Below are 20,694 nucleotides of genomic sequence, written 5' to 3'. Positions count from 1 at the left end.
ATTTGGCATTACTCTGACTCTATAAGACCCTGTCCTAAGGCACAGACTCTAATAGGAACCATGTGAAAGAGCTGTAAACCCAGTCTGAGTTACCTTCTCTCTGGAATGCCTGCTTATAATTTATCATAAGGACCGGTTCTATATTGGGATCTGTTCATAAGGGGTGGTTCTAGTTCTGGTTCCGGGCTCAGGTTTTAGAAACTCAGATTCGTCTGGCCTTGACTGATAGCCTGGCAGTGTATAAGACCAACATTCTCACTTGGGTTCTAGATCAGGTTTTGGGACTGGGTTATCCTTACCAGCCTGGCAGTTGAGACAGCAGAGGCCCTGGTGGAGGTACTGCTGGTTCTCCACACAGTTTTTGTGTTGCAGCGTCCGGTTCCTGTCATCGCCGGACCACTGGGTCGCCACCACGCCATTCAGCTCTGCCCCACAGCACACCAGCCAAGAGCACAGCAGGAACACCACCACCTAGACAAGAGAGGGAGAGAGAAGGGGATTGTGGGAGAAAGAGGTGGATAAGAGATGGAGGGGGGAGACAGGGGAGAATTGAATTGATTTATTTAACCTTTAGTTAACCAGGTAAGTCAATTAAGAACACATTCTTATTTACAATGATGGCCTGGAAAGAGGTGATTGCCAGTGCAGCAAGAGAGAGAGAGAAAGTGAGAGAGAAAGTGAGAGAGAGAGAAAGAGAGAGAGAACAGGAGGGAGGGAGGGAGGGGTTCACATTGCCAGGTTCACACTCACCCACCCACCCACATTCAGAGAGCGGGAGGAGAGAGGACTGTATATGTTCTCGTAAGAAACCTTGTTTGAACTATCTGATCTGAACATCTGTACAGGAAAGCCAATTAGGAGAGCCAGCCGGAGTTAGAAAACAGAGACAGAACAACATAACATATGTATGTACACAGTAGGGCTGTCCCTGACAACAGAAAATCGTGGGCGACCGAAGTCTTCTGTTCTTTCAACCAATCGATTGGTCTACATTTTTAAACTTGTATTTTTCCATATATAGACACACCCTATGTGTTTTAATTAAATCAACTATATGCATTGAGCTTATCTAATGCTTTAAGCTACAGTTTGATGAAATAAGACAAATGCCTCAAGACACTGCCAGAGATCTAGATACCTGACCCAACTACTCCCTCTCCTGCTGGCTTTCGCAGATTCTGCCATTACTCTCCTGAAGTTGGCAGTAATAGGCTACACCAGGAGTCGGCAACCTTTCTCGTGTGGAATTCCAATTTATCTTACCATTTCTACCGATCTGCGTGTCAGTTATGGTTTTCAAATGCACATTTTTGTGAAAAAGTTTAATTTAATTTAGAATATCTCAAAACCATTGTCATGTGGTTAATCAAAATTCTATCCAAATCTAAATGAAAATGATACAAACCGAAAATGTTACTTCTATTGCCATTGCCAACTGTGCAAAAATAGCCTACATAATGCCAACAAATAAAAACACTGGCGCCTTCAGGTAGAAAATATCCTGATAAAAATAAATATCCTATAAATCACATTGGCTACACATGGCCTGTCTGCAATGAACTTGAAACATTGTCTCAACTATTATATTGGGTACAGCCAAAGCTTGCCTAGCGAACTTGCAACATTGTATAAAATATTCTGGGCCCTCAAGAGTTTTCCACCCAGTGACCTCGGGACAGACACAGCTGTAGGCTATTTGTGCAAGGAATAAGACGCGGTGCTTGACTCAGGCAGAAGCTCACTGGAGCTGAGTACCGGCACCTCAAATATTCTACTGCTTGAGCTCCTGCACCTAAATATTAACAGCACCAGCACCCAAAATGAGTACCGGAACCTATTTATGTCCAAGTCAAGTACTGATAAGAAGTAATAAGGTAGGCCTATTTTATGACGTTTCCACTGGATCGGGGCATGACATTTTTCCCTTTCACCCCGAGTGGTTATCGAAAGGAAGAGAGCTGGAAAGGTTTTTCAAAAACATTGAGGAGATATTTTAATTCCCAATGAATGTAAAAACAGATATTTTAATTCGCAATGAATGTAAAAACAGATATTTTCTTGCAGTTTGAGGTAAAGAAAACCTTACTTTGAGAAGCTCCACAAGTCATTAGTGGTGGTGCGTTAAACCAATCAGAAATACTATCAGATCCCCAAATGGGCACAATTATATATTTACATTTGCGCGCAGGCTAGGTAGCCTATAGGTCTACTTCTATACATGCACATCCTTACTCAACATTGACAGGAGTCCTCCAAATAAAAGACAATGGCAAAATTGCCAAAACTCATGAATGGAATTACATAAACCAAAACTTATGTCTCACAAGTGTAGCATAGGTTGTGCACTCTGCAAAACAACATGTCCACTCCGACAATGATAATGGGAAGACTGGAATTATAATACTGATTGTATTAACAGAAATTACCGTAACCAATATAACAAACATTGTAGATTAGAAATTATGTTTATAAAATTTGGGAGGAGCATGGCGATGCGGTACAGCGCTCGATTTGGCCTCTGTATGCCTCTGTATGCCTCGGTATGCCTCGGTATGCCTCGGTATGCCTCTGTATGCCTCGGTATGCCTCTGTATGCCTCTGTATGCCTCTGCCTCCGATCCACATTTTCGGATCAAGCATACAATGGCTTTTAGTCTAGGCCTGCGCAATGGATTCATTTACTGAGATGAGCGCAAATGTGTATATACAGTTGAAGTCAGAAGTTTACATAGACCTTAGCCAAATACATTTCAATTCAGTTTTTCACAATTCCTGACATTTAATCCTAGTAAAAATTCCCTGTCTCAGGTCAGTTAGGATCACCACTTTATTTTAAGAATGTGAAATGTCAGAATAATAGTAGAGAGAATGATTTATTTCAGCTTTTATTTCTTTCATCACATTCCCAGTGGGTCAGACATTTACATACTCTATTAGTATTTGGTAGCATTGCCTTTAAATTGTTTAACTTGGGTCAAACATTTTGGGTAGCCTTCCACAAGCTTCCCACAATAAGTTGGGTGAATTTTGGCCCATTCCTCCTGACAGAGCTGGTGTAACTGAGTCAGGTTTGTAGGCCTCCTTGCTCGCACACACTTTTTTCAGTTCTGCCCACACATTTTCTATGGGATTGAGGTCAGGGCTTTGTGATGGCCACTCCAATACCTTGACTTTGTTGTCCTTAATCCATTTTGCCACAACTTTGGAAGTATGCTTGGGGTCATTGTCCATTTGGAAGACCCATTTGCGACCAAGCTTTAACTTTAACTGATGTCTTGAGATGTTGCTTCAATATATCCACATAATTTTCCACCCTCATGATGTCATCTATTTTGTGAAGTGCACCAGTCCCTCCTGCAGCAAAGCACCCCCACAACATGATGCTGTCGCCCCCGTGCTCCACGGTTGGGATGGTGTTCTTTGGTTTGCAAGCCTCCCCCCTTTTCCTCCAAACATAATGATGGTCATTATGGCCAAACAGTTTTATTTTTGTTTCATCAGACCAGAGGACATTTCTCAAAAAAGTACAATCTTTGTCCCCATGTGCAGTTGCAAACCGTATTCTGGCTTTTTTATGCCGGTTTTGGAGCAGTTGCTTCTTCCTTGCTGAGCGGCATTCCAGGTTATGTCAATATAGGACTCGTTTTACTGTGGATATGGATACTTTTGTACCTGTTTCCTCCAGCATCTTCACAAGGTCCTTTGCTGTTGTTCTGGGATTGATTTGTACTTTTCTTACCACAGTACGTTAATCTCTAGGAGACAGAATGCATCTCCTTCCTGAGCGGTATGATGGTTGTGCGGTCCCATTGTTTTTATACTTGCGTACTATTGTTTGTACATATGAACGTGGTACCTTCAGGAGTTTGGAAATAGCTCCCATGGATGCACCAGACTTGTGGAGGTCTACAATTTTTTTTCTGAGGTTGATTGGCTGATTTCTTTTGATTTTCCCATGATGTCAAGCAAAGAGGCACTGAGTTTGAAGGTAGGCCTTGAAATACAGCCACAGGTACACCCCCAATTGACTCAAATGATGTCAATTAGCCCACTTCTAAAGCCATGCCATATTTTTTGGGAATTTTCCAGTCAACTTCTGACCCACTGGAATTTCTGAAACAGTGAATTATAAATGGAATAATCTGTCTGTAAACACTTGCCAAAACTATAGTTTGTTAACAAGTAATGTGTGGAGTGGTTGAAAAATGAGTTTTAATGACTCCAACCTAAGTGTATGTAAACTTCTGACTTCAACTGTATATTTGTTACAGCTCAATTAAAATAATCTCAGTCGACCAACTGCCTAACGACCAAACAGTCGACCAGTTGAATAATTGGGGTCAGCCTTAGTATACAGGTTTACACCATGTACCGTGCTTCTACACCTGCATTGCTTGCTGTTTGGGGTTTTAGGCTGGGTTTCTGTACAGCACTTTGAGATATCAGCTGATGTACGAAGGGCTATATAATTAAATTTGATTTGATTTGATTTACTGGTCTTAAATTAAGGTGTGGAGTGCGGAGTGCATGAGTCATTCAGTACAGTTGAAGTAGGATTCTGGCAATGTTGAATGGCCAGGTGGCATCACTGTTCTGGTGTTCAGAGAAGATCCAAGGGTTAAAGACATGAAGGGAGTTAAAAACAGATTGCATTTGTCACAATGTTGCTTCCTGCACCAATATTTTTTTCCCCGAAGAGTCAAACAGACGCTTATGAGAGTTCAAAGCTCATCCAAACCATTTCAACCTATTCAAAATATCATATTGGTTAAACCATTATTATTATTATAACCAATATTGTCTTGGACGACCATGATCCTCCCTAGTAAGGAGATAAGATATCTTATAGCTAAAGCCAGCACGTTGCTGCCGATAACAGATTGATTCCCATCATCCCAGTAAATCCATTCATGTGCTAGATAATAACAGGGCAGAGGTCTTTAGCGTGTCCCCCGGGCACGGGTGTTTGTTCACACACCTTTTCATCGTGTCATTGTGAGAAGGCCCTATTCACGGCCGAACAACACGCTTTAGTCCCTGTACTTCAAATGACCCACATTCTTAAAGCCGGGCTCTTTGACTGGGCTGACATGCGACACCACCACGAACCGCCTCGGACGTAACGCGAACCTTCCCATGTAAATGAGCGGCCTAGTTTTGGCTCTCTTGTACCCCGCCTTATCCAACCACCCTCCCTCCGACCCCCATACCTCGCACACAGGGCTCAGTTTAATCAAACACATCATTTTTACACAATAGCTCTTTTATTTTTCCCATGGTCAAATTAAATCACAGATACAGTGCCTTGCGAAAGTATTCGGCCCCCTTGAACTTTGCGACCTTTTGCCACATTTCAGGCTTCAAACATAAAGATATAAAACTGTATTTTTTTGTGAAGAATCAACAACAAGTGGGACACAATCATGAAGTGGAACAACATTTATTGGATATTTCAAACTTTTTTAACAAATCGAAAATTGAAAAATTGGGCGTGCAAAATTATTCAGCCCCTTTACTTTCTGTGCAGCAAACTCTCTCCAGAAGTTCAGTGAGGATCTCTGAATGATCCAATGTTGACCTAAATGACTAATGATGATAAATACAATCCACCTGTGTGTAATTAAGTCTCCGTATAAATGCACCTGCACTGTGATAGTCTCAGAGGTCCGTTAAAAGCGCAGAGAGCATCATGAAGAACAAGGAACACACCAGGCAGGTCCGAGATACTGTTGTGAAGAAGTTTAAAGCCGGATTTGGATACAAAAAGATTTCCCAAGCTTTAAACATCCCAAGGAGCACTGTGCAAGCGATAATATTGAAATGGAAGGAGTATCAGACCACTGCAAATCTACCAAGACCTGGCCGTCCCTCTAAACTTTCAGCTCATACAAGGAGAAGACTGATCAGAGATGCAGCCAAGAGGCCCATGATCACTCTGGATGAACTGCAGAGATCTACAGCTGAGGTGGGAGACTCTGTCCATAGGACAACAATCAGTCGTATATTGCACAAATCTGGCCTTTATGGAAGAGTGGCAAGAAGAAAGCCATTTCTTAAAGATATCCATAAAAAGTGTTGTTTAAAGTTTGCCACAAGCCACCTGGGAGACACACCAAACATGTGGAAGAAGGTGCTCTGGTCAGATGAAACCAAAATTGAACTTTTTGGCAACAATGCAAAACGTTATGTTTGGTGTAAAAGCAACACAGCTGACAAACATGGTGGTGGCAGCATCATGGTTTGGGCCTGCTTTTCTTCAGCAGGGACAGGGAAGATGGTTAAAATTGATGGGAAGATGGATGGAGCCAAATACAGGACCATTCTGGAAGAAAACCTGATGGAGTCTGCAAAAGACCTGAGACTGGGACGGAGATTTGTCTTCCAACAAGACAATGATCCAAAACATAAAGCAAAATCTACAATGGAATGGTTCAAAAATAAACATATCCAGGTGTTAGAATGGCCAAGTCAAAGTCCAGACCTGAATCCAATCGAGAATCTGTGGAAAGAACTGAAAACTGCTGTTCACAAATGCTCTCCATCCAACCTCACTGAGCTCGAGCTGTTTTGCAAGGAGGAATGGCAAAAAATGTCAGTCTCTCGATGTGCAAAACTGATAGAGACATACCCCAAGTGACTTACAGCTGTAATCGCAGCAAAAGGTGGCGCTACAAAGTATTAACTTAAGGGGGCTGAATAATTTTGCACGCCCAATTTTTCAGTTTTTGATTTGTTAAAAAAGTTTGAAATATCCAATAAATGTCGTTCCACTTCATGATTGTGTCCCACTTGTTGTTGATTCTTCACAAAAAATACAGTTTTATATCTTTATGTTTGAAGCCTGAAATGTGGCAAAAGGTCGCAAAGTTCAAGGGGGCCGAATACTTTCGCAAGGCACTGTATATATGGAAGTCACAGAGCACAGATACATGCACAGAATAATTGAATTATTGTGGATAGTCAGATTAATCTAATAGTTTGTTTAAAATGGTTACGTGCTTTTTAAGAATAACAATTTCCCTAATAATCCTGTTTACATGGACATGGTCTGATATCAAAAAACGTTTGTTAATGCAGAAAATCGCCTAATCAAAATAAACTTTCTACCACAGTGACCATGTTATTTTTGTGAAGCCTATTTGATTCTGAGATCGGACATATAAAGTTTCTGTGTGAAAACTATTTCTAAGATGCATACTTTCAGTTTTTCTAAACTTACTTAATTTTCGCATAACAGGGAGACTTGTGCTGCCGGTGTGGCACAGGTGCAGATCAAATACACCACTGGAACACCATTTAAACTGTTTATATCTCCTAATAATTTGAACGATTGTTTCGAAAACCAGGAATTTTAATCGGCATGAGCTTACTTTGATTTTGACCGTATGCCGATGAAGATTAGCTATGTGAGGTGTTTACATGACTATTTCCATTCTCGGCCTACTGCCATAATCAGTTTAATATTGAATTATCAGTGTGCATGTAAACATACAATTGTGGGTACTATAAAAAAAAAATGTATAGTACCAATAGTAGGTAGACTTTCCTCAAAAGGTAGAGTTAGCGTTTTCTGAATAAGTCTGTGTGTGCACGGGCAGTAGCTGGTAAACGAAGATGCTGGAGAAACATACACTCTTAGAAAAAAGGGTTCCAAGCGGGTTCTTTGGCTGTCCCCATAGGACAACCTTTTTTGGTTCCATGTAGAACCCTGTGTTCTACATGGAACCCAAAACAGTTCTACTTGGAACCAACAAGGGTTATTCAAAGGGTTCTCCTATGGAGACAGCTAAAGAACCCTTTTAGGCGACACTTGTTTTTCCTGTGTGTAGCAACGGTTGCAATGGTATTATAAAAACTCCACTTCGTCTATGACAACTAACAGAAGCTCATCACAACACACCAATTCTTACATGTGTTTCTTGGGGTCAATCTTCTCTGGGTGAACCAGGGGCATTCCTGGAACACTAGTGGGTTTTGACCCCTGACTAACAGACTGGAGTTGACTTCTGAATAACAGACTGGAGTTGCTTCTTGTCAGACTGAGGTTGACTCCTGACTGACAGGCTGATGTTGACAACAGAGTTGACTCCTGACTAAGCTCCTGTCGCTCCTCACTTGGTTCTCTGGAAAGTGGTCATGTCTTGTTGTTCACAGGGAGTTTCCTGGCCGGTGCAGCCCTACTGTGCAGCCATCACGCCTCTTGATGGCTCTCTCCTTCTCCCCCTTCCACCTACTCTCCCCGTTCTATTTGCTCATGTCAGACTTTCCACAGACACAGGGAGGCAGAGCGGAGGGGCCGACGACCAGCAGAGCACTCACAATCACACCCTTTAGCTTTATCCAAACACAGAGCCTCTTCACACTTACTACACTTTTCCTATAAATACCGTCAACTGCACATATTACTCAAATGTAAACTTGCATACTTGCTAGGCATCGGTCACTACCTCCGGAGTTTGCTTTGGAGCAGGGCACTGTGAAAAGAATTGTCTCGTTGAGCCAACACTCCTACAGTATAAATGGTCACAGCAGAGCAATGTTTTTGAAATAGCTGAAATGTTGACATTTTCCAAACATTCAAGACTTGTTTTATTGAGTTTTTACCCGAAATTGCAGTAACAGTCTGTTACATTCTGAAATTGCTACAGTAGCTGCCGGCTACACTGAACCACGTAAAACTATAGGAAGCCCATCCCCACCAAAAACATGTCAAATGTAGATCATAGAAATAGGATATGTTGTAACAATGTATGATGATTTCAGAGGTGGCACCACAGGTCCCAGAGTGGTGGGGGGAATCTCTTTCACCACTCCACTCCACAGACTCTTCTTCATATCTCGCAGTGGGAATAGGGCTATTGTGAGAGAGAAGAGCCAAAGAGAGAAGGGCGAGAGAGCGAGAGAGATTGCAGGCACAAACAGAGAACAAGCGAGAGGGGGAGAGAGGATTGTAACAGCTTGTAAGATTGTATAGAGGGAGTAAAAGAGTTGGGTGTGTGACTGAGGCCGTGTGAAAAAGAAGGTACGCAGGGGAAATGACAGTGTGCAAGTATGTGTTCATTTTCTGAAATTTGTGAGAGGGAAAGAAGGAAAAAAGGAGAAAAACACAACCAGGGAAGGAGAGGAGAGCTTGAGCCATGCATTGGAACCACATCATATAAAAAGAAGTAGTGTAACCATGGCGAATCCCACAGACAGTAATCAGGCTTGCTTAGAAGGGTAACCATGGTTATGTGCCCAATCAAAAGCCAGGTGGCCTGTCTATACTGGAAAGAACACACACACACACACAGGGCTGCTGAACGGTGACATCATTTCCTGTCTGGGTGCATTCTTGGGCCTGTGGATTACTAGATTCCGCCATTCAGCAGCCATCCCATCCTCACAGACAAACCTGTTCTTCTCTCAGCAGTTTATAGGCGCCCCACAGAGGGGAAAGTTCACTTTATGGGGAGGAGGAATATCTAACAATGGAATTTTCCCATTGAGCCATGGCCATCAGAGAGTGAGAGTTTATTTTGTGTCTAAGGTGTGCTGCTCAAGTGTTGAATTGGGGAAAAGCAGTGGTGAAAAAGGACCCAATTGTCATACTTGAGTAAAAGTAAAGATACCTTCATAGAAAATGCCTAAAATACTAACTGAGTAAAAGTCTATATTTGGTTTAAAATGTACTTAAGTCTCAAAAGTAAAAGTAAAAGTAAAAATAATGTTAAATTCAGGTGCATTATATTAAGCTAACCAGACAAAATCATTTTCTTATTTTCTTAATTTACGGATAGCCAGAGTTACGCTCCAACATTACTTACAAATGAAGCATGTGTGTTTAGTGAGTCTGCCAGATCAGAGGCAATAGGGATGATCTGTTGATAAGTGCGGGAATTCTTTTTTATGTTACCTTTATTTAACAAGGCAAGTCAGTTAAGAACACATTCTTATTTTCAATGACAGCCTAGGAACAGTGGGTTAACTGTCTTGTTCAGGGGCAGAACGACAGATGTGTACCTTGTCAGCTCAGGGATACGATCTTGGAACTTCTCGGTTACTAGTCCAACGCTCCAACCACTAGGCTACTTGGACCACTTTCATATCCTGCTTAGCATTCCAAATGTAACGAGTACTTTTGGGTGTCAAGGAAAATGGATGGAGTATTCTCTTTATGAATATGTAGTGAAGTAAAAATGAAAGTAGTCAGAAATATAAATAGAAAAGTAGAGATACCCCCAAAAACTAAGTAGTACTTTAAAGTATTTTTAAGTACTTTACACCACTGGAAAACATCTGTATTCTGCACAAAATCACTTCTGTACAAGTACAGTAAGCACTTGGTATGAAACTGAGTAGACAGTTGTACAGTAAGTACATCAAGTCCTAAATGCAGACATCAAAACCTGATCGACCAACATTACAGCTACAAAGCTATTCTTTCCTACAGGCCTTACCACTTTACACACATCTTTTTGTGTTTTTCATATCACACTGGTTACTTCCTTGTAGTTACAGTACCCTGGTATAATGGCTAATAATGCTAAGTGCTGCAGAAGACATTATCCCTCACCATTCACTTATCTAAACACTAGACAGCACACACACCAATGACCCCTCCACCACATTCTCTCTCTCTGTTACACACACACACACACACACACACACACACACACACACACACACACACACACACACACAATGTGGTATATGTTTCGTAAGGAAGAGGACCAGAGTGGCCACCTCAACCTCAGTGTTGAGAGAGAGCCCTCCAAGTCCTAAAGCCACAATCCCTTGCCTCTGGCAGCCCACCAATACTAAATACTCTAGTGTTGTACAGTACAGCAGACATCCTGCCCTGCACATGGCAGACAGAGCGCGAGAGAGAGAGAGAGAGAGAGAGAGAGAGAGAGAGAGAGAGAGAAAATGAATGGACTGTAGCCTATCTGAGCATCATTGAGCCGCACTCTCAACCAGTTCCTGTCACTGCATTCGGGTACTTCCAAATTGCCCTGGCACATTCAACACATGCCACCGTGTACACTGAGATTGTATTTATTGCTGAATGACAGGACCCCCTTTCAGTGGAGCAAGTTATCAATGTGGCATTTACAGGGGTTTAATTCCCCTCCTGTGGGTCGTACAGTGAGCCTCATTATCTCAGGGAGAGCGAGGGAAAGACACACACGTACGCACACACACACACAAGTGAGCACAGTGTACACACACATGCACTCAAAGTAGAATGGCCAAGGGAGAATGTACTTTATTTGATACAGGACAGATGATTTCAATCATCGCCGTATCTGATATAAGGAGCAGCACGCTGTACCTCATTACGCCCCTGGATCCGGAGAGTGGGAGATTTGGGACCCTGACCCTCCTCCGTATCCCAATCATGCCTTTCCCATTAGCCTCGCCTATTCTCTCATCTATTATCTGGGAGGGAAATACGTGACAGTGGGAATACGGAACACCCATCCGCTCAGATTAACTGGACAGGCGGATGGAGGAAACAGGCCCTGTTACGGAGGTTCCGATTAGTCAAGGAAAGTATTGCTAAGAGGAAGGTAGGCTGAGATGAAGAGACACAGAAAGTGGAGAGACACTTAAAGGGACACTTCGCATGGAAATTATTGTTTGACAGATGTTTCGAAATCGCAAAAGTCGATGTCAAATCAAATCAAATTGTATGGGTCACATACACGTGTTTAGCAGATGTTATTGTGGGTGTAGCAAAATGCTTGTGATTCTAGCTCCGACAGTGCAGTAATATCGAACAAGTAATTTCTAACAATTTCACAACATATACCCAATACACACAAATCTAAGTAAGGAATGGAATTAAGAATGTATATGGATGAGCAATGTCAGAGCGGCGTAGACTAAGATACCGTAGAATAGTATAGAATACAGTATATACATATGAGATGAGTAATGTAAGATACGTAAACAATTTTAAAGTGACTAGTGTTCCATATATTAAAGTGGCCAGTGATTTCAAGTCTATGTCCAGGGGGGAGAGAGAACAAGTATTTGATACACTGCCGATTTTGCAGGTTTAGGTCTGTAATTGTTATCATAGGTACACTTCAACTGTGAGCGACGGAATCTAAAACAGAAATCCAGAAAATCACATTGTATGATTTTTAAGTAATTCATTTGCATGGGCGGTAAGCAAATTGAAGTGGGTCTAGGGTGACAGGTAAGGCAGAGGTGTCCTTGACTCGTCTCTCAAAGCACTTCATGTTGACAGAAGTGAGTGCTACGGGGTGATGTCAACAGGAGTTTGCGTCCCATGCCATATTTTATGTCCTAATAGCAAACGAATAAGAACTGTCTAAATTCCCTAATTTCATTCAGTGTCTATTTTACCCCCATTTATTTAGGGTTGCGATATAGTTGGACAGAAACAGTCCCTTATCCATTGTAAATGTGCCAATAGATGAGGGATGGTGTCTTGTGGGTCAATTGCTTATAATCACTGTATTAGGCCAGTTTTCCAACTTCCTGGGGACCTATATTATAAGTCTTATAAGTCAACGTTCAACTATTACTCATCCCAGTCACCCCTAAACAAAGTACCTGGCTAAGAACAAGACCCTTCGTGGTTTGTGTCTTGAATTACTGAAAGACCAAAACTAAAAGGCAACAACAAAAAACAAGGTATTTGTTGCGGGTTTTCAGTTTGACTGTTCTTCAGGACACAAACCACATCTTGTTCTTAGTCTGTTCAGACTAGAGGTCGACCAATTCATCGGAATGGCCAATTAATTACGGCCGATTTCAAGTTTTCATAACAAATCGGTATTTTGGGGCGCCGATTTGCAGATTTTAAAAATTATTTTAATATATATTTTTGTATACCTTTATTTAACTAGGCAAGTCAGTTAAGAACACATTCTTATTTTCAATCATGGCCTAGGAATGGTGGGTTAACTGCCTCGTTCAGGGGCAGAACAACAGATTTTCACCTTGTCGGCTCGGGGGATCCAATCTTGCAACTTTACAGTTAACTAGTCCAGCACAACAACAACCTCCCTCTCTCTCGTTGCACTCCACAAGGAGACTGCCTGTTACGCGAATGCAGTAAGCCAAGGTAAGTTGCTAGGTAGCATTAAACTTATCTTATAAAAAACAATCATAATCACTAGTTAACTACACATGGTTGATGATATTTGTCCTATAATTCCTATAATAACTACAACCTAAAACTTCTTACCTGGGAATATTGAAGACTCATGTTAAAAGGAACCACCAGCTTTCATATGTTCTTATGTTCTGAGCAAGGAACTGAAACGTTAGCTTTCTTACATGGCACATATTGCTTTTTTTTATTACTTTCTTCTTCGTCACTTTGTTATTATTTAAACCAAATTGAACATGTTTCATTATTTACTTGAGGCTAAATTTATTTTATTTTATATGTATTTATTAAGTTAAAATAAGTGTTCATTCAGTATTGTTGTAATTGTCATTTTTACAATTTTTTTTTTTTTTTTTTTTTTTTTAAATCGGCAGATTAATCGGTATCGGCTTTTTTGGTCCTCCAATAATCAGTATCTGCGTTGAAAAATCATAATCGGTCGACCTCTAGTTCAGACCCTTGCTCTCTTATTTTTTTCTACCTATAAATGCATGGAAACATTAGGTAACCTTCAACACCATTACAAAACACTGCCTTGTAGCCAAATGTACAATACCGTAGATCAATTACACGTTTGACTGACAACACACGTATACTAGCAACATTTCTCATGGCAGTGTATAATTAAGACATTCATCCATTCATGTTTTGATGACACACCACTCCTTTACTTTAGTTTCTCTCCTCCTTTAAATCTGGAAATTCCTGAATGTGAGTGTATTTAATTGACTCATGTCACTCTGAGTAAGCTCACACTAAACTACTTTGCCATTCAAACCCACATAGATAACCCTGGCAAGATGCTGAAAGTCAACTGGTCTTCTACTTGAGATATAAATCCTGCTTTTCTTTTAAAGCTGGGAGGAGAAGACATGCTCTGGTTATGTCTTTCAGTACTAAACCAGGTGACATTCTGTATGCGTTACCTCTTCTGTGGTAGGGGTCTGGGGTATGGTACATCACAGCTTGTATCATTAAGAACAAGTTACTCATCCACCATAGCTATTCTTCATCAGACACTTAGAAAACAGGGATCCAAAATGGTTCTTTGACCCATAGAAGAACCCGTTTTGGTTCCAGATTGAACTCTTTTGGGTTCCATGTAGAACCGTCTGTGGTTCCATGTAGAACCAGGTTATTCAAAGGGTTCTCCTATGGGGACAGCCAAAGAACCCTTTTGGGTTCTAGATAGCACCTTTTTTCTAAGAGTGTAACAAAGACATATGGGGGGGGTGAGAGTTTGACTTTGTTATATGAGAAACAGCACAGACAAATATGGAGCAGTACATAAAGCTACCAAAAAGACACAACAATAACCACAACACACGTTGTTGCACACACACACACAAAAAACACGACACGAAGCCGCCAAAATACAATGACACACATTCAGTTTCCCCAGTCACACGCACAGCGTATCAGTAGGGAGCGTGTGAAACGGTGGGGCCCCCTCCTCCCAGGGAGTACAGGAAGGCCCAGACAATGCAGAGGCTTCATGCCGGGTTCAGCTCCTCTCTCTCTTTCCCTCTTTCTCCCTCTCTCTAGTCCTTCTAGTCAAGGCCGGGCCCGAGAGCCACTGGGCCGTATCCGCTCCGGCAGTTATTTATACTCAGGGAAGACACACACACACACACACACACACACACACACACAGTTTTCTCATGGGGGTAGGGTTCATTGATTACTGTACCATAGCACATTGTGTTTGTGTGTGCGTGCCTGTGTGTGACGCTGGGTGTGTGTGACGCTGGGTTACAGTGAGTGACAGGTTAGGTTAGTTGGTTAGTTGGCTTTCACCTCAGTACGAGGTGTAAACAACAACCTTTGTGACGTTAGTTATGACGAAATTCCTGCTCAAAGCCAAACACTTGTGGTTGGTGACATGACTGACAATGAGACTCTGAGTGACCACAAAAAGTCTGACTCGATGAAGTGTGAGAAAGAAGTACACTGTAATGTCTAAGAGTTGTGGTAAGGAGACTCAAACAGGTGTTCCATAGAGTTAACTACTCTTTACGGACAAAGAGTTGGACTTTCTGTGAAACTAGCTTCGCGGTAACACCATGCTTACTTACCAACTCAACCTATTAGACTGAGTTGACCCTTTTTTGCCTTCATTTTAGAGCAGAGTTATGTTCTTTTTAACTCGTGTAATATCAAATTTGCCTGAGTTAGAAAGGAATGACACAGATATAGGTAGGCTGTTGAAAGTGTGGCGCGAGAGAGAGAGAGATGGGAAGACGGAGAGAAAGAGAAGAGTGACTCACTCACAAATCTCTTTAGAGAATCCCGAATCCATTAACTTGTTCCAAAGACAATCACAGTAGCTCCTTAACAGGGGTGTCTCCAAGTAAAAAGCTATTTGAAGCCCCTGGACACTTTATATTCTTCTTCATAAACACATCACAGGAAAAATTCAGACTATGTGTCTGGGCCAACAGATCTACAGGGCCTAAGTGACTATCTCAACGTGTGATTTATGTCTTTGTAAACACTATCCCAACCTATGAACAAAGGTTGGGTCTCGTTCAACATCCTCTGAACATTTGAGCATTTTTGGGGTCTAAGATCTAGGAGGGAAAAATACAGAGAACTATGGCAGTGTTGCGAGACACCTTTGAGACAGTTTGAACTCAAATTTTAAACAGAAGTGTGGCCACTGTCAATGATAGCATATGCCCTCCCAGTCACGGATGTCTGTGTTCAATTCAGACTGGTGATAATTCTGACATCACAAACTGAGTTTTCTTGAATTCAGCTCTAGTTGAACTAGTAGGCTACTTTACTAGTTCAGTAGATCTATACTTTACTAATACAGTCAGAGAAATGTGTTCTTTACACTGTAAAGCACGGTGATGGTAAATGAATCCCCAAAGAAACAAACCACGTAGTTTCCATTTGACTATGTCATTTATTAATAAATACCTGGTAACTGATGTACCATGAAATAAAGTACAAGGTTCACTAACTACGCTAAGTGGCCAGTTTATTAGGGACACCATCCCGTTCTCGAAAATGGTTCGCTACTCGAGATAGTGAGTCACGTGGCCTTGGTTGCTATATAAAGCAGGCAGACAGGCATTGAGGCATTCAGTTACTATTAGATTGAATGTTAGAATGGGCAAAACGAGTGACCTAAGCGACTATGAGCGTGGCATGATTGTCGGTGCCAGGCTCGCAGGGTTCCAGTATCTCAGAAATGGCTGGCATCCTGGGTTTTTCACGCATGACAGTGTCTAAGGTTTACTGAGAATGGCGCGACAAACAAAAAACATCCAGTTAGTGGCAGTCCTCTGGGCAAAAACAGCTCGTTGATGAGAGAGGTAGAGAATGGCAAGACGAATCCCGGTTCCTGTTGCGTCATGCTGATGGCAGAATCAGGATTTGACGTAAGCAGCATGAGTCCATGGTCCCATCCTGCCTGGTGTCAACGGTACAGGCTGGTGGCGGTGGTGTAATGGTATGGGGGAACGTTTTCCTGGCACACGTTAGTTACCTTGATTGAGCAACGTTTCCATGCCCCAAATAATTCAGGTTGTTCTGGAGGCAAAGGGGGGTCCGGCCCGGTACTAGATGAGTGTACCTAATAAATTGGCCAGTGTATGTATCCTGAGTAACAGGTCATTCATTGGTGGATGACAACTGCATCAAACAAATCGGTCTACTGTAGTGAAGGCAATTTTAGAATATAAGAGCAACTTCAACTACATCATACTGTCTGTCCGTCCGTCCGTCCGTCCGTCCGTCCGTCTGTCTCTCTTGCTCTATGTGTCTACAGGAGCTACAGTACACAGGAAACTGAGTCATACATAAGGTGTGGGCAACAGGTGTATTTCCTGATAAATCTTGGTGACCACATGACGTCAATCTAACATTTACAACAGATAAACAAGTATTTGTCAAAGGCTATTAAGTGGCTGAGATCTTTGACGGCCTGGAACCCGTGGTTGAGTCAATAAAGGAACATGTCACCTTCACTACTCCTTATCAACACCTTTGAATTAGGAATTTTGAGTAACGTAGAATGAATTTCAAAGTACGTAGAATGAATTTCAAAGTACGTAGAATGAATTTCAAAGTACGTAGAATGTCTCTTCAATGGCGTAAATATTAAAGCATCACTTCCTTTGTTCTGGTCCTTGGTGAAAGAAATGATAGTGTGAAATTACATTTGACACCGTCACAGCTGTTCCCCACATCCTTCCTCTTACTTTCTGAGGTTTGATATGAACTCTAATTGACAACAGAACAGAGAGACGTGTGAGTGAATGTTGACACCTGCCTTCTTATTACAATGCTTGCACTGGGGTTGCATCGTAATGTAGGCTGTAGTCTGCATGTGACTTCCCTACTTTATCCATGCAGGTGTTTGCAGTGGAATGTAAGAGGTGCCAGCCTGGTACCATTCTATTTCACTATACCAGAGATGATATTCAAAAATACAATCCTTAAATGCTTTTGTGTTACCTTTAGAAACACAACCAAATGATTATTTTTGCCACAGTATATATAACATTTATTACACTCTTAGAATTTTCGCAGTCAGAATGACTGCTCATTAGCTTGAAGGGGGGGGGGTCCCTCTAGGCCCAGCGGTTCTCGTGTTAAAGAGACATATTCTAAAATGCGGTTCTAGAGAATAGGCCTATGTTTTCCACGTGACCAATATCTACCGTGAAGTAGCAGAAACAATCACTCTGTTGACCAATAACCTAAGCAACACTTTTGAACTTGTTCTTCTACTAATATAGAAGTAGTAGGTAGGCCTATAACTCCTTGATGGTTGTCTTCTTTTGTTGTTGACCTCAGAGATTTCCTGTGTGAACCCACACCCAGATAACATCTTGTGTAAAAGAGTGTGGGCTGGGCACGACTAGATTGATGCCACTGATCATCCGTAAATCGGTATTTACTAAAGGGACATGCACATACACTGCAGTCATTTGCAATGGAGAGGGGTTAGGGGGTTTGAAAGTCCTCCGCCATAGTCCCCTAGCAACAAGCACTGACTGGTGAGAAGACTCCAGAAGTTTCTGTAGTTTACAGGAAAGATAAACAATGACATCGCCACACCAGAAAGCAAAGTCATTTGCTCTAAGTAGCGGAGCAATGCATGACTTCAAACTTGGATCTGGCGATTAGGCTATTCTGTCCAAAACAACCCCTGGTGCTGACTTGTAGGAATGGAAAAGTGATGTCCTTTTGTGTTGCCTACCCCTACCCAACTGACAATAACCATTAACCAACTGACAATAAAATAGCAAATACCACCAACCTATGGTTGTGTGGCAATAAATTACTCTGTTTGAATGGTATTTCCATGAACATTACACACAAATTGGTTGATATTCCAAATCATCACACATTTAAAAACAATCCCAACGTATTGATGTCTATGAATTTCTCATATTTAGTGTCAAACCCAAATGGTATTTTATCCAAGGTAAAGTGTTTCAGGTTTTACTGAGGCCATATTTATAGTGTCAGGCTTTGGCACTGCACGGCTGGAAAATACAACAGCACAGCAATGAATGGCCCTTTTTGTGTGGAATAAACTTTACACTGGCAGGACTTACTACAACTCTAAATTAAATATATAGGCATGTGTTTGTGTGTGTGTGTGTGTGTGTGTGTGTGTGTGTGTGTGTGTGTGTGTGTGTGTGTGTGTGTGTGTGTGTGTGTGTGCATGTGTGACCTAGGAATCTAGGACAGTTCAAATTCATTTTCCGCAATGTATTCATGAATATTGAAGCTGTGATGTTTTGCAGACCACATTTCTCTGCATACCAAGGGCTCTGTATACTTTGAGACTTCCAATAGAGAGGTGGTAAACCATGTTTTGATCGACATGGTGGCTTACATTGAAAGGTAGGCTTCGGCTATACTGTAGTTAGCTGTCTAAGTCGTAAGTAGGCGTACCCCCAGTGACAGCAAGGTAATAACTAGCCGATACATGAATATAAAAAATATAATATACAATCATATAATTAAATCATGACAGCCATTTAGCCAATGTTTCAAACTGTTATAAGACACCAATTAAGAAGATGCCAGCAGGGTCTGGTTTGTTTGACCCAATGTCCAAGACAGTGCTGATGCCTGGGGGCTGAATTAATAGCGTGGGATCATGTTCGGCACCAGATGGTGACTGTTGTCAATGGGGGAAGGGTTCGAAATTATACACATGTACAGTAGAGTAGCCTACAGTATAAACTTCCAATACTGTGTCCCAGTAAACAAACACACACCACTTCAAATGCGCAGCAGTTATCACGCCATGGTGTTCAACTCCACGTGGGCTACAACTTGAGACACTTCCCGAAAGTTATAGTTTAACCAATAAGTCTTGAGAAATGTTATCTAATGGAGTGCTGAGATTGCAGTAGCCTATTGCTTCTCTTGATCAGCAGCTGCCTGAGCGTGGCCCCTTGCCCGAGAGCAAGTTATACACTTCGGGTAAACTTAATTCTTCGTTTGTAACAGGTTATACACTTCGGGTAAACGTAAATCTTCGTTTGTAACAGGTTATATAAAGTATTTAATCTCCATAGCATCGCGCCATTGGCTACTATTTCAGCCGGAGTAAAAAAAAAGAAGACTTTGTATCGTTCATACTTCAACTAATCACTTAAACCAGTGGTCTTGACAGGCTATAGGCTGCAATTATCGGCGACACACATCTCGAATATAGTGATTACACGTCTCACACATTTCGGTGTTATCAAAACATAATAGAACAAGATAGTTTACTATGTGGCACTGTACAATATTTTATTTTCTTACCGGACTTTTGATGAACGTCAGATTGAAGTTCATCTTGGAACTCCGAACTCAAGCGACTATCATCCAAAATTCAACCTCGTTATGAAATCTAAAACTTCCTCAAAACACGACTACTTACAAAATAAAAACATTGTAAATAAAACATCTGCTATTAAAACATCCGGTTGTTTCCATGCATTTAGTTATACATTTAAAAAAAGACACTGAAGAGGTGTCAGCCTTGAGCACTCTCACTTGGGACAGTCCCACGACCAATGGCATACTTCTTTCAAAGTCAGTCCTCTATACTCATTGACGTCATGCCCATACACCAATCACATAACTTCATTTGGAGTGAAAAAAACAAGAATGTCACTCCCAAGAGTTAATTTAGAAGTAGGTTGACATCAATAAATATAATATTTTATGCACGTTGGATATAGTATTTTTTCATCTTCACATTTGAATCATTTGCAGACGCCCCGATCCAGAACAATTTACAGGTGCAATAATGGTTAAGTGCCTGGCTCAAGGGCACATCAACAGATTTTCCCCCAAATCGGCTCAGGGATTAAAACCTGCTAACTTTTAATCACTGGCCCAACACTCTTAACCATGAGGCTACCTGCCATGTACTTCATTCATTTCAACATTTTGTGTTAGATATATTGCGGATCACAATGTTTGGCGATAATATCAAGTGTACTACATCTGAACCTTCTGTAACGTAGGCCTACCTGAATAAGCCATATATACGGCTCTCGGATCACCTGATTCATGAGGCGTAAACAAAATATGATCAA

At 41.5% G+C, this 20,694-nt stretch overlaps 1 protein-coding gene across 1 annotated transcript in view; it reads right to left on the bottom strand.

Moving 5' to 3' along the window:
• Nucleotides 1-20,202, bottom strand: part of LOC110509702 (tumor necrosis factor receptor superfamily member 10B) — a 38,227-nt gene extending 18,025 nt beyond the window's left edge. The window contains exons 1-2 of the mRNA XM_021590749.3: nucleotides 19,913-20,202; nucleotides 300-471 (exon numbers count right to left, since the gene is read on the bottom strand). Coding sequence (XP_021446424.2) covers nucleotides 300-471; nucleotides 19,913-19,945 — 205 coding nt within the window. The 5' untranslated portion in view covers nucleotides 19,946-20,202. The remainder of the gene's footprint in view (nucleotides 1-299; nucleotides 472-19,912) is intronic.
• Between the last annotated feature and the right edge of the window lie 492 nt (nucleotides 20,203-20,694).

The sequence above is a fragment of the Oncorhynchus mykiss genome, chromosome 29 (assembly GCF_057628025.1).
Source record: "Oncorhynchus mykiss isolate SJ-2025 chromosome 29, ASM5762802v1, whole genome shotgun sequence".
Lineage (NCBI taxonomy): Eukaryota > Metazoa > Chordata > Actinopteri > Salmoniformes > Salmonidae > Oncorhynchus > Oncorhynchus mykiss.
The sequence above is the reverse complement of the archived record's forward strand: the minus strand, read 5'-3'. Positions and strand labels throughout refer to the sequence as shown.